At 39.6% G+C, this 13341-nt stretch overlaps 1 protein-coding gene across 3 annotated transcripts; it reads left to right on the top strand.

Annotated features, from left to right (window-relative positions):
- Positions 1 to 4483: 4483 nt before the first annotated feature.
- LOC147456764 (CRM-domain containing factor CFM9, mitochondrial-like) lies at positions 4484 to 7416 on the top strand. Of its 3 annotated transcripts, none has more exons than XM_086511901.1 (4): positions 4484 to 4701; positions 5135 to 5417; positions 5520 to 5921; positions 6253 to 7416. In XM_086511901.1, the coding sequence occupies exons 1-4, from the start codon at positions 4571 to 4573 to the stop codon at positions 6655 to 6657; spliced, it is 1221 nt and encodes a 406-aa protein (XP_086368027.1). In that variant the 5' UTR covers positions 4484 to 4570; the 3' UTR covers positions 6658 to 7416. The 3 variants fall into 3 exon arrangements, with proteins under 3 accessions (XP_086368027.1, XP_086368028.1, XP_086368029.1); XM_086511902.1 differs by having other exon boundaries at positions 4563 to 4701; positions 4912 to 5417; XM_086511903.1 differs by having other exon boundaries at positions 4565 to 4701; positions 5157 to 5417.
- The last annotated feature ends 5925 nt before the right edge of the window (positions 7417 to 13341 follow it).

Raw genomic sequence — 13341 nt, 5'->3', positions numbered from 1 at the left:
ATAGAAAATGACACATGGACTTTATGATTTGCCTCCTAGAAAAAAGGCCATTGGTGTAAAGTGGGTCTACAAGTTGAAACACAAGCCGGATGGGAGATTTTGATCGCTATAAGGCTTGACTTGTTGCAAAAGGTTATGCAGAACAGAAGGCATATATTATGAATAGACTTTTGCTCCCACTTGTCGTATGACTACTGTGAGTTTTCTATGTGCATTGGCAACTCATTTTGGTTGGGATGTATATCAGTCAGACATTGTTACTGCTTTCTTGAATGGTGACATATTTGAGGAAGTTTATGTAACGCAGCCTCACCGTTTTGTCAAGAAAGGATAAGAGGATAAAGTGTGCAAATGTAAAAAAGCTTTGTATGGGTTGAAGCAATCTCCTCGTGCGTGGTATGAAAAGGCTGACACTCATTTGGTCAAATGAGGCTTTCCTAACAGTCCAACAAAAAGCACATTGTATGTGAAGCGTGAGGGTGATGTACTTCTCATTGTGGTTCTCTATATGGATGACTTGTTGATCACTAGACCAAATGCGAGACATTCTTGAATTTAAGGCTGATTTGAATGCTACTTTCAAGATGAAATATTTGGGGTTGTTGCATCATTACTTGGGTATACAGTTTAAGCAGGGTGATGGTGGTATTTCCTTGTGTAAGAAAAGTTACATAGAGACATTGCTATGTAAATTTGGACTTGAGGATTACAAACCTATTGCCACTCCCATGGAAACATCTTTGAAATTGATTCTTCATGATGCTGGTGATCCTACCAATGTGAGTCTTTACTAAACTGCTACTGGCTGCCTCATTTATGTATGGAACATGAGGCCAAATATTCAGTTTGCAGTCTCACAAGTCAACAGATTTATGCATAGCCTAGGGTCTAAGCATTGATAGGTTGTCAAGAGGATTTTTTGCTACTTGATGACACTTTACATCTTGGCTTGTTTTATCCCAAGGGGGATCATTGCCGCCTGATTTACATGCTTTTTCATACTCAAATGGGACTTGCTATTTTGAACGCGAGTGTCCACAAGTGGTTTTTGTTTCATGCTCGGCAATTCATGTATCTTATGGTTGAGCAAGAAGCAACCTACTGTGGCCACTTTCAGTTGTGAGGATGAGTACAAGGCAGTCTTCACAGGCTACGGTTGAGTGTGTATGGCTCAGACGCCTTATGGTTGATTTGGGTGTTGGAGAGGACACTGCCAACACTATCTACAATGACAGTTAGAGCACATTGGCAGTCGCGAGGAACCCAATTTTTCATGCTCGCACAAAGCACATTGAGTTGCATTACCACTATGTTAGGGAGAGGATCTCAGCAGGAGAGATTAACTTGGCTTATGTGCCAACACAAGACAACCTTGCAGATATTTTCACAAAGCCATTGTCTCATGAGAAGTTTGAAGCTTTCCGCAAAGCTTTGGGCTTACTCCCCTTTGTGGACTGATCATGTCCTTAGGACATGGCACTTCTCTATACTCTAGATGCCATCTCTCGTTCACCACATCACTCCCAGGGGGGATTTGTTACCATATACATGTGGTAGTGATGTATGTGAACAAAATTAGGACCACCGAGGCATGTTTCCCTCACTAGGAGGTTTTTTCCCTCGTGCATTGTATATACACATATCACTCTAGGGCTATCTTATCTTTCCATTGCACACTAAGTAATACACTCTCTATTGTGTGTCTCGTGCTTCCTTCGTCTTCTCCAAGCTTTGTGTGTTTTCGTGCAACCCTAATTCTAACATGGGTCATGTTGAAGCTTTGTTATCCATAACTTTTGCTTAACCATTTCAATATACATTGGTGAGCATTTGAAATCCATACATAGTGATAACTTTGGCTGAGATTATCGCAATTTAGTTGCTTCTCCACATGCAAGGTCAATACATAAGGTCCAATGATCTAATTTCGGGGTCCATTGGCCAAGCGTAAAACTCTTTATGTGATACATGATGGTTTCAGAGAGTAGCATATAGTCAATCACACTATCCCCATTATGTTTTCTATATGTAAATCCATTGGTTTCACTCCACAAAGATACATCATTGGCAATGAGCATGTATGCATGCTATTGCAAATATGTAAAAGTAACTTTCCATAGTGATCCGGCTCTTTCTCATCCATTGGAATACGATCATGCAAGTGAACTTCCTCCAACTCCCTTGAAATGAATGGCATATCAAATTGTTGAGTATAATGTTGCAATGTTTTTGTGCGAACATTCATCTCCCCAAGGAAAATAGCATCACCTTTGCCTTTAAAATAAGCATTGTCCTCCTCTAAATTAGAAGATCTCTACCCATGCAAGCATAAAAGGGGGAATCACGATGAACAATGTAGCAATCGGCTACAAAAATGGGTGCTTTGTGTCATAATTTTCAACGATATATAATGTTTGTGCTTGTCATCTTTCACAATTGATACAAATTTTCTCAATCCTTTCTTAACCATACATTCTATCCCACATTTTTCTCTTCATTTCTTGAGATTCTTTGACCACATCAATGAATGTATATTGTAATACTCTGACTCCTTAATTTTTTGTGTATCATGCTCCCAAGTTTCAATAAGAAGTACAACACCAACTTTGCTTGCTAGTTCATCTATGCCAACTCCCGCATTCCATGGGTATCCATTGCAATTCCAAAAGCATACTTTCAATTGTAACTCGGCCATAGGTTGCGCATTTCTATTTGCCTGAGGTACTTGCCTCCTCCTTGGACACATTTCTTCACGAGAATTCTCCTTGTTTTTCTTATTCCCTCCTCATATGCCTTGCGATGCATATTTTGTTGCTTTAATAGTGCTATCTTCACATACAAAACATTTTGTATCCCGCAAATAGATTCAACTATTATCAAGGATAATCCTTCGTTTGGTCTCATCCAGCATGCTGCATACAATTGGCCATTCTCCCCAGCGAGGAGCTCCTTTTTTACCCACTCTATGTGCTGGGCCATCCTCCTTCCAAATGCTATTCAAAGGATCAAAGCACAACAACACTAGCAGTAGCACCAAATGCAAGCAACCAATGTGAGGAGAAACACATGTTGTAGAAGAAGAAGAGGAAGGAGACAACAACCTTGTGTTTTACAATGACACACTTTGAAGACTAACTTTTGTTTACCATCTCTAGCTTAAGGGGAGGTTTGTAATCTTGTCTAGTTATAGTCTGTCATGCTGTGTGGATATTATATTGTCCTCTTGTGTGGATTGGTCATCTTACATGTCATCATGAGTGGATGTTGTATCTTGCTTTCATTTGTAGTCCATGCTCAAGGGAATGATTGTTGGGTGTGCATGTCCTATGCTCGGCCTAGTGTGCAACATCTCATAGTCGTAGAATCTTATGTGGTAGATAAGTGCACGTGTGGCACTATGCCAAGAATAGTATCTTAAATATTTTGTGCACCTTACCGGTGATGTCATCCTATATGTAAGCTCTAGCTCTTCTATAGAAAGAGCAATCATGTACACATTTAAATATTTAGTTTATCTATGCAAGTTAAATTGGAGTTTGCGTATCTTGTCTCTCTATTTGAGCATAGCTAACATTGATCATGCATTGAAGATGAATGCGACATTTAACAAGCCGCCATAGCGCCTTACACGCATTAGGGGGAGGGTTGTCAGTCATGATCTTTGGATTGGACTCCAAATCTTTGTCAGTTCCCACTCAGAGCATGCATCCATGTGTATCCACAATGAGCCATGTACCTCAGGGAGTGTCTCACATAACACATGCTAGTCAATAGCGGATCCTTACGAGTGTTGGGAAAGTTTTTCCACTTGTAGCTTAGGGTCATCATGTATGTCAGCCCGAGCTGCAAGGCCATCTATAAGGACCTCCTATGCACTCTCTCTTTCCATAATGCAAAGTTATGCTCTTTCCATCTCTTCCATTATGAATGCAATTTTGTGTTATCCACCCTAAACCAACTTGAGGGAGTGTGCAATGGTGGAAAACACCCTGATTCAGGAAGATAGAAGTGAGGCGTGCATGAGAGAAAGGATGTTGTGTGGGCAGACAATGTTGTTGCATTTGTTGGCAGGGCCTTGTTTGCCAAAATGAACCCAAGTAATGTGAGTGAGAGGATCTTGTACCTTGCACCTATATTGTATCTGGACTTTGTTTAGTTGCTACATTTTTCTGGGTAACATTATTTTGGGATAATCTCTACCCAATGCTTTGTTGTGGTGCCAAGCAGTGCTAGTGATCATTGACTTGGCATTGGCATCATTGGTAGAGACCCAAACAACTACGTTGTTATCTACCATATGTTCGCCATCATACGCCAGATGTTGCTTCAAAATTGCCACAGCAGCCTCCATTGGAATCTTCAACCGATTTCTAGAAAAAGCTCTACAGAATCAGGTTGACAATTGGTAGTTTGTGAAATTTTCTCACAAGGCCTCCCAAATAAAGCCAAAGAAAAATTTTGCTCTCTCCAATTCTAGGTCCCCTATAGAGCAGTATGCATTATATACAACAGACGATGGCAGTACGTCGAGGGTTCATGTGGTGAAAGACATTCTGATTTCGCCATCGCCATGGCTAGCAGCTTCTGGAGGATGAGGATGCTCCACTCCCACTCCCGTGCCCTTCAGTTGAGGAGGGCCTCTCTCTTAACATTTACTCCTACTGCTCATGACACTGCGCCTGCTTCTCGGGCGCCGTCCAGGTTGCTCCTCTTCTCTTTTTCTCAATTCAAATGCTCGTCTTCTTCTATTAAGACAGAGAAACGCTGCACGGACACAAACACGTGCACGTGCGTGCGCACACACACGGTGCTCACTATGTATATGTGTGTGGCACATATGCTGTACAAAGTTTTTTATGCTACTCTCTTTTTACGCTACTGAGAAGAAGAAGAGAAGTTTTAATGTCACAGGGAGACAGGTGGAAGAAAGAGCAAGTGTTTGTGTGCATGCACAGAGGCATAGTTATGTGTATGACTAAACAAATGCAGAAAACAAAATTGTAGTTGTGCCCATTTATCAGACCTATTGCTTATGCTTTTGCCTATGCACTGACTTATTAAGTAGACAAGGTTATTAAACGTCTATGACATGCGGATGTTTTAACCATCCTATGCAATCTAATGAATTGAGTAGTCCGATGGGGTACCTATGCAAGGATCCAAATGTGGACACAAGCATTTGGAGGCCGTATGATTCCTTCCAAACAAAATGGTTGATGAGGTCACCCCCTTTTTTACTGAGTACTCAAGCTTTGAGGTTCAGCACAGAGAGTAAGAGCCATGACAAGAAGAAAAAGAAGAAGAAAAAAAAAAGTAAGCGAGGCATCATTAAGAAGCTAAAGCAATTGAGGTATGTCACAAAAATAAAGAAAGCGAACATGGACCATGAGCAGAAATTACTGGCCAGAATTGAACGAGTAAGTCACATGCCTTGGCTTGGTTTTAATGTTGTCTTTTGCTACAATGCATTTAAGTGTGACACATTTTGTCCTATTGTTTTCCTGTGATATCTCAATCAGGCGAAGAGAAAAATACATGATCTAAAAGAGGCATTGAAGGATTATGAATTGCCGCCATTACCTCCAGCACGGCATGATCCAGAGTCTCTAACAGCGGAGGAGCTTCATTATCTCAAGAGGTTAGGATACAAGCACAAAAACTACATGATTATGGGTGTGCGAGGGGTGTTTGGAGGGGTAGTTCTAAACATGCACCTCCACTGGAAAAAGCATCAGCTTATCAAGGTGAAGTGCAAGAACTATACCAAAGAGGAAATCCATGAGACCGGAGAGCAACTAGCCCGGTTGAGTGGTGGAATTGTTGTGGATGTGCAAAAGGGTGATACCATTGTAATGTATCGTGGACGGAACTATACGAGGCCCCTAGATCTCACACCAAAGAACACTCTCAGCAAAAGAAAGGTAACTCTTTGCCTCTGATTATGAATTTACCTTGTTTAGTGGTGCTATGAAACCACTCTTACAATTGTCTCCCACCCTGCTGCTCATTGTCGACCTTCTAAGCTCTTCTTGCATAATTCACGGACATGTGCATGTGCGTACATATGTGTGCAGTTGCAGGTACATGCATCTGCCATGCACACACCTCTCTTTGGCACATTAGGTACTTTTGTGCAGAAGAAACCCCTGTAAATTCTTGGCTATATGTGGGGTTTGTGCAATGTGCTTGGCCCAATGTTACCTGTTGAATGCAACATTGTATTTCTCACCGTGATGAATTGATGTTCCACAGGCACTGTTCAAAGCAAAGTTTCAGCAGTCGCTTGAATCTACTACCAAAAACCTATTGTCATTAGAAAAAGAGCTTGCGCTTTATCGGGAACACAAGGCAAAAGAGGAAGCTGGGTTGTTCTCTGGAAAGCCAGCAGAAGGTTATATCAGCTCCTGGTCAGACACGGAAGACGAGCAACCAACAAGGCCATCTGTGCAGGATTCTGAGTCCAATTCTGAGTCCGAAGACATTGATATAGATCATGCCTTTGTGTGTGGGTCTGACTCTATTTCAGAGACCAATTCTGATTCGCATGAGGAGGTTGATACAAATGGTCGTGGGGCCTCAGATTCTGGCTCAGAGTCGGAACTGGACACAGGGGAAGATTCTGATTTCTCACCTTTCGAAGAACAGACAAGGCTATAACAGGGCTTGACCATTTTCTGTTGCATAGCTGTGCTGAAGTTATGGCGAATTTCTCGTCTCTGGGCCATGTGGAGGGCATCAACCAGGTCGGCTTGCACTACAAACTCGTCTGCCTGCTAGTCTCATCACCAGTCTTCCAAAAGATTGTTGAGAGGTCAGAGCATTTGCTACTACAAGCTGGACTGCAAAGGAGGTAGTGGAAGTGCAAGGAAAATATATTGCTCAAGCTTTGTCTCGTGGAGAAAAAGTAGAGGTGGGGTGCAAATGTCAAATTCCTGAATTTGAAGTCTTGACTTCCTTCCTTCATGCAAGGGTTTGTACAGCTATCATGGCTCGTGGTTGACGAGCAGCAATGCCACAAGTTTAGTCAAGCTGTGTAATTCAAGGCCATTTGAAACCATGGTTTCAGAAGTTTCATTTGGATGGCAATGGTGACTGCTAAAAAAGTTTTTGACTTCTTGGAACAGTTGGTATAGAGTTGATTGCTGATTCATGATTGTTATGGTGGAGACCATGTCAAGTTAACCGTATCTCCCTCCTTACTGTTCATCAGGTGAATTGAGGATGCCTACTTGGAGAGAAATGTTTACTGGCATCCTGGGTTCTCCTTTAGCACCAAAAAATATTGTGTGTGGGGAAAGCTTTAACATGGTCCACTCTGAACGATTTCGTTCTTTAAGATGTTTTCAATGTTTTTCTTTTTTGACTGTAATTGTGACACTGGCTTTTGGCTTAATCTGCTGAGGAACAATTACAATACCTTGTAGGAAGAACATAATGCTCAGATGTGCAGATTGCATTCGACTTTAATTTGTTGAGCTTAAGTTGGAAATTAAATGTGTCATAGTTTGGGCAAGTGGAATCATTGGACTTGGCTTGATGATCCACCTCCAAAACTCTCATTGGGGGCTGAGCTGTGAGCGGTCCAACTTTACCTCGTATTGTCAAAATACATGACCAACTTTTCTGTTGGCATCACACGAGAGTTAAAAAACATGTACATACTCTCTGACACGAGGGGAAACCTATTCTAGGTTGATCTAAGCTAGAGGCATCTCCTCAGCTAATGCTCTTTTGAAAGATCTACCAAGCTAGGTCGATGCCTGAGATTTTCAGCTAATATTGTTTTGGTAAGCACTGCAGCCCCTCCAATGTAGTTCAAATTCTTGGTCGTCTTGATTTGAAGCTTGACTGATCGTTCGTGGACAAATCTAGTCCTTGTGGTCAAAATTCTTGTGTTTCTATTTTTGAATGAAAAGTTAGAACTGGGCACTAGAGGTAGCTCAAATCATTTTGTGCACAAGTCACTTTTTCCGTTACTGGTAGGTCTTATGCCTTGCAAGGAGAGCCCAAAGTATTGACAGAGAAAAATATTGCCCAAAATTTTAAAGCTACCCAAAACAATCTAATCTCAAATCATTTTATACCAAACATTTTGGCAAGATATTGTAAGGTTGGGCACAGTATACAATTATTCACTATTAAAATTTGAGTTCTGACCCTACATTTTTCTCGGATAATTTTGTACAACTATTGTTCAAATGAGGTTTTAAGCAGGTCAAGGGGTCTAAAGAGCACATTGACCCACTTTACCCAAAACAATCTAAGCAACAAAGTTAAGTTTCTTCAGAGGAGGCAATTTTCTCAAACAAACAGGGACGTGTGACCTATGAGGCCAAGGTACAATTGAAATTATGCTTTGGGAATTGCAATGGATGCCCATGGAATGTGCGGAGTTGCATACATGAACTAACTAGCAAAACGAATGTACTTCTTGTTGAAACTTGGGAGCATGATGCACAAAGGATTGATGGGTTAGAGGAATTCAATGTATATTCATTGATGTGGTCAAAGAATCTCAAGCAACGAAGAGCGTAAAGAAGGGGTAGCATGTACAAACGTAAAAAATGAGATACAAAAAGAAGTTAACTTGTCCATGCTCTGAAGGGTATCTTACGAGAAAGAGAAGTAGTAGGAAGATTTTTTTGAAAAATTACTACTGTCACATTAGCCTTAGCCCAAAAAACACGAGATAATCTAAAATGAAACAACATACATCTTACAACATTGAGAATAATGTGATTCTTTTGTTCAACAACAGCGTTCTGTTGAGGTGAATATGGAATAATGTGTTCATGATAAGTACCATGTCAACGCAGTAACTTGCAAACTCTCAAGAAACATATTTACCTCCATTGTCACTGCCAAGGTTCTTGAGGCGACGACTAGTTCGAAGTTTTGCAGTCTCGTGAAATTGTTTGAAAACAAATAAGGCCTCAAATTTTGGTCAAAGTAGAAAACTAGTGGTATATTGTGAGTAATCATCAATAAACGTAATGAAATAATGATATTGTGACCTCGATGAAGGTAGAAGTCCACCTATATCAATATCAACAAGATCCAATATATCATGAAAATGAGTTGTATTTGAGAGAGGAAATGGTTTGTGATTGTGTTTTTTAAGAGTACAAAACTCATAGATTTTCATATGAGGATGAGCTTTAAGAACCGTGCCATGAACAAGATCATGACGATGTAGATCAAGGAGTTTTGACAAATCAGTATGAACAAAGCGGTGATGCCATACCTTGCAATCATGATTACTTGGAGCATTGACAACATTTTCTACAACACCATTTAGAGAGAGTGCAAACAAATTACTATTTCAAAAAGCAGTGACAATAGTTTGTCTATCTTTCTCAATACGGCATTTGGTATGATCAAATTCAACAAACAGACAAAGATCAACAAGTTTGGCAACTGAAAGAAGATAGCATTGAAGATCTGAAACATGTTAATCACAAGAAGAAGAAGAATCTCTAAATAAACGTGGTTGTTTAATGATAATATTGTGCTCTTCATCATATTGACATACCCAACAATCATCTTCAGTATGGTCATTTTTGTTGCACTAAGAACAATGCTTGCTAGAAAATTTGAGATGAGAGAAACTATTATCGGGACGATCACCTCTGCGGTTTCCTCATTGAAATGGTCGCTTTCAAAAATAAAAAACATGTTCCAACTGTTGTGACTTAGTTTCATCTTGTGAAACCATAGCTACATCATAACCAACATTATGCTATTTTTGACATTGAGAGTATTCAATTAAAGATGTACATCCAGACCTTTCTTGTTAGAAAGAATGGTGACAATGTCATCATAGAAAGAGTCCTTCACCGTATCAAGGAGAAGTGTAATCAGTTGTTTTTGAGGAACAGGATCACTGACAATAACAAGCTGATTAATAATAGATTTGAATGACTCAATATATCCCTTCATAGTAGTACCAATTTCATATTGTAACCTGGTAAGTAAACCTCTCAAATAAAGTATTCATATAATATATTTCTTTTGAATGTTTACAATAAGATACTTCCATACATCGTGGAAAGTAGGAAGTTCATACACGTCAAGCAAAAGAGAATCACTAAGAGCAAAAGAATTTACCAATGAGCTGCTTTATCACGCCATTGCCAATCTGCATATGCAATATGTCAATCTTCAAATACAGGTCCTTTAGTGATAACAACGTTGTCATGATCTGGATCAATATGCTCAGATGTATATACATGAATTTCAAGAATAACATCTGAGAGTTCATCGCCTTTAAGAATAAACGACATGTTTTCTTTCCAACCAAGAAATCCTTGGCCTTGAAAAGGAGGAACAAACATTGGCCAGAAGGAAAACCATTGACGAGATACCCATAGCCATATCCGGTTGTAAGAAGATATATAAGATAAGATTGCAAAATCTGTAGATATATGATGAAGGCCGCAACTAAGGAGGAGAGAGAAATATCATGATCGTACTTTTATAATAATAAACGGAAGAAGAATGGTTAAAGATGACGAGAGACGATATCCCAAAAAGCAAGTAAAAAGAGACGTCAATTATAAAAGAGTCCTCAAAATAGAGTGACGTAAAACTCAAAATTAGCGGCCATAATACAATAGTAAAACACTAAATTTGTTAAAAAATTTTAATGCTAAAAATAGTAAAATGATTGTCGCAGACAAAGATGAAACCTGTGTCAAGGTTGATTGTACTAAAAACAACATAACTTTTTTCTACAAACTCTATTTTTTGTAACCCAGGACTTAGATCGAAGAGCGCGAGTAAATGAACAAGATTCGATAGAAAGCATCAAAAGTACCATTACGTTGTGCTCCATTGTGCTTTTCTGTTCGTCCAAATTTTGAGCAAAATAATCTCAAAAATTGAGATGAAGTTGAGGGTGTCAAAATACGAATTGACAAGTAAATATAACCAATAATTCACCATATCAATGAGAAATAAACGCTACAAAAAATACTACATGTATTCCTCTTAACACAAAATAATCATTATGAACAAGAAATCGATCTTTAAAAATAAAATTTGCAGCAATTGTGAATCTTATAAAAGCGAACTGCATACACATACTCTGTTTCTTCTCCATCAATTGAATCTTCACATGATCGTTACAGCTCTGATATCATGTTGACAGAGAGAGAGAGAGAGAGAGAGAGAGAGAGAGAGAGAGAGAGAGAGAGAGAGATGAGACAAGAGACACACCATGTACGCTCCCAAAAACTAATTCATATTGAGGACAAGATACATATATATAGGTGATACCAGTTGAGTAGAGTGAGCCATATATAGCTCCAACATTCCTGACCTGTCACAGTTATCATTGGTCGCTTGTCTTTTCTATCTATGGGTTCTTCTTTAATCGATTCAAACTCTTGTAATTTTCTTTTCGACCTCGTTTGAGCAGTAGTCTCATTGAAACTAGAATTTGTCATTTCTTCATCGCTTCCTTCCTCTTGATACTAAATCCAATTGTTTTGGGTGGGTGCCTCTGGCAAATCCTGAATCTCACTGCTGGCTTGGTATGCAATTCTAGTTAGCATTTATGGTGCTGCTAGGTAAGCTTTGTATGCTTTTTCTTCTTTGTTAAAAGCTCAAGAATGTATTGGGTGTGGTTGATCATTACTGGTTTGTTCTCCTGATAGAACGATGTGTACATTGTAGCTACTCTGTGATTAGGCATTGTGTAGCAACCTGACCTCTTGTCATCAATGTGAAAAAATTGCATGAACATCCGAGTTGGTAGCTTTGCTTCTCGGTATGTCATGTCTACAAATATAGTTGTTGTGGCTTTCTTTGTAAAAATTTAAATACCTAAGTCTTTTTTACTTTTCATAGTAGCACCCTTATATGAAAATTACAGCGCTTCAAAAATCAATTCGGAAGTGATCTGCACTTGAACCTTATCATTCTCAAGTGCCGTAATTTTTGTCGTACTATAGATAGTGTTGACAGTGTCCTGTCCAACACCCAAATCATCCATAAGGCATCTGAGCCATACACACTCAATTATAGCTGTAAAGACTTCCCTGTACTCAACCTCACAACTAGAAGTGGCCATAGTAGGTTGCTTCTTGCTCAACCATAGCTGTGAAGACTTCCCTGTACTTAGCCTCACAATTACAAGTGGCCATAGTAGGTTTCTTCTTGCTCAACCATGATATACATGAATTGCCAAGCATGAAGCAAAAACCACTTGTGGACACTCGCGTGTAAAACAACCAGCCCAATCTGAGTCCGAAAAAGCATGTAAGTCTGGCGGTAATGATCCCTTCTTGGGATAAAACAAGCCAAGATATAAAGTGCTACTCAAGTAGTGGAAAATCTTCTTGACATCCTGCCAATTCTTAAACCCTGGGCTATGCATAAATCTGCTGACCTATGAGACCGCAAACTAAATATCCGGCCTCGTATTGCATACATAAATGAGGCATCCAACGACAGTTTGGTAAAGAGTGACATATGCAGGATCAAAAACATCATGAAGACTCAAGTTCAAACCTATTTCCATGGGAGTGGCAATAAGTTTGCAATCCTCAAGTCCGAACTTACATAGCAATGTCTCTATGTAACTTTTTTGACACAAGGCAACACCACCATCACACTGCTTAAACTGTATACCCAAGTAATGATGCAACAACCCCAAATATTCCATCTTGAAAGTAGCATCCAAATAAATTTTAGATTCAGCAATATGTCTCTCATTTGGTCCAGTGATCAACAAATCATCCACATAAAGAACCACAATGAGAAGAACATCCCCCTCATGCTTTACATACAATGTGCTTTCTGCTGGACTGTTACAAAAGCCTCGTTCGACCAAATGAGTGTCAGCCTTCTCATACCAAGCACGAAGAGATTGCTTCAACCCAAAAAAAGCTTTGTTACATTTACACACTTTATCCTCGTGTACTTTCTTGACAAAACCACGAGGCTGCATTACATAAACTTCCTCAAATATGTCACCATTCAAGAAAGTAGTACACCTTACAATGTCTGACTGATGTACATCCCAACCAAAATGAGCTGCCAATGCACATAGAAAATTCACAGTAGTCATACGACAAGTGGGAGCAAAAGTCTCTTCATAATCTATGTCTTTTTGTTGTGCATAACCCTTTGCAACAAGTCGAGCCTTATAGCGATCAATCTCACCATCCGGCTTGCGTTTCAACTTGTAAACCCACTTCGTACCAATGGCCTTTTTGCTAGGAGGCAAATCACATAAAGCCCATGTGTCATTTTCTATAAGTGCATCATATTCTGATTGCATGGCAGCCATCCAATTTTTTGAATTTTGTGCTTCATCAAAAGACAGAGGTTCCTCAA

The sequence above is a fragment of the Adiantum capillus-veneris genome, chromosome 5, assembly GCF_014529385.1.
Source record: "Adiantum capillus-veneris isolate H3 chromosome 5, ASM1452938v2, whole genome shotgun sequence".
Lineage (NCBI taxonomy): Eukaryota > Viridiplantae > Streptophyta > Polypodiopsida > Polypodiales > Pteridaceae > Adiantum > Adiantum capillus-veneris.
The sequence above is the reverse complement of the archived record's forward strand: the minus strand, read 5'-3'. Positions and strand labels throughout refer to the sequence as shown.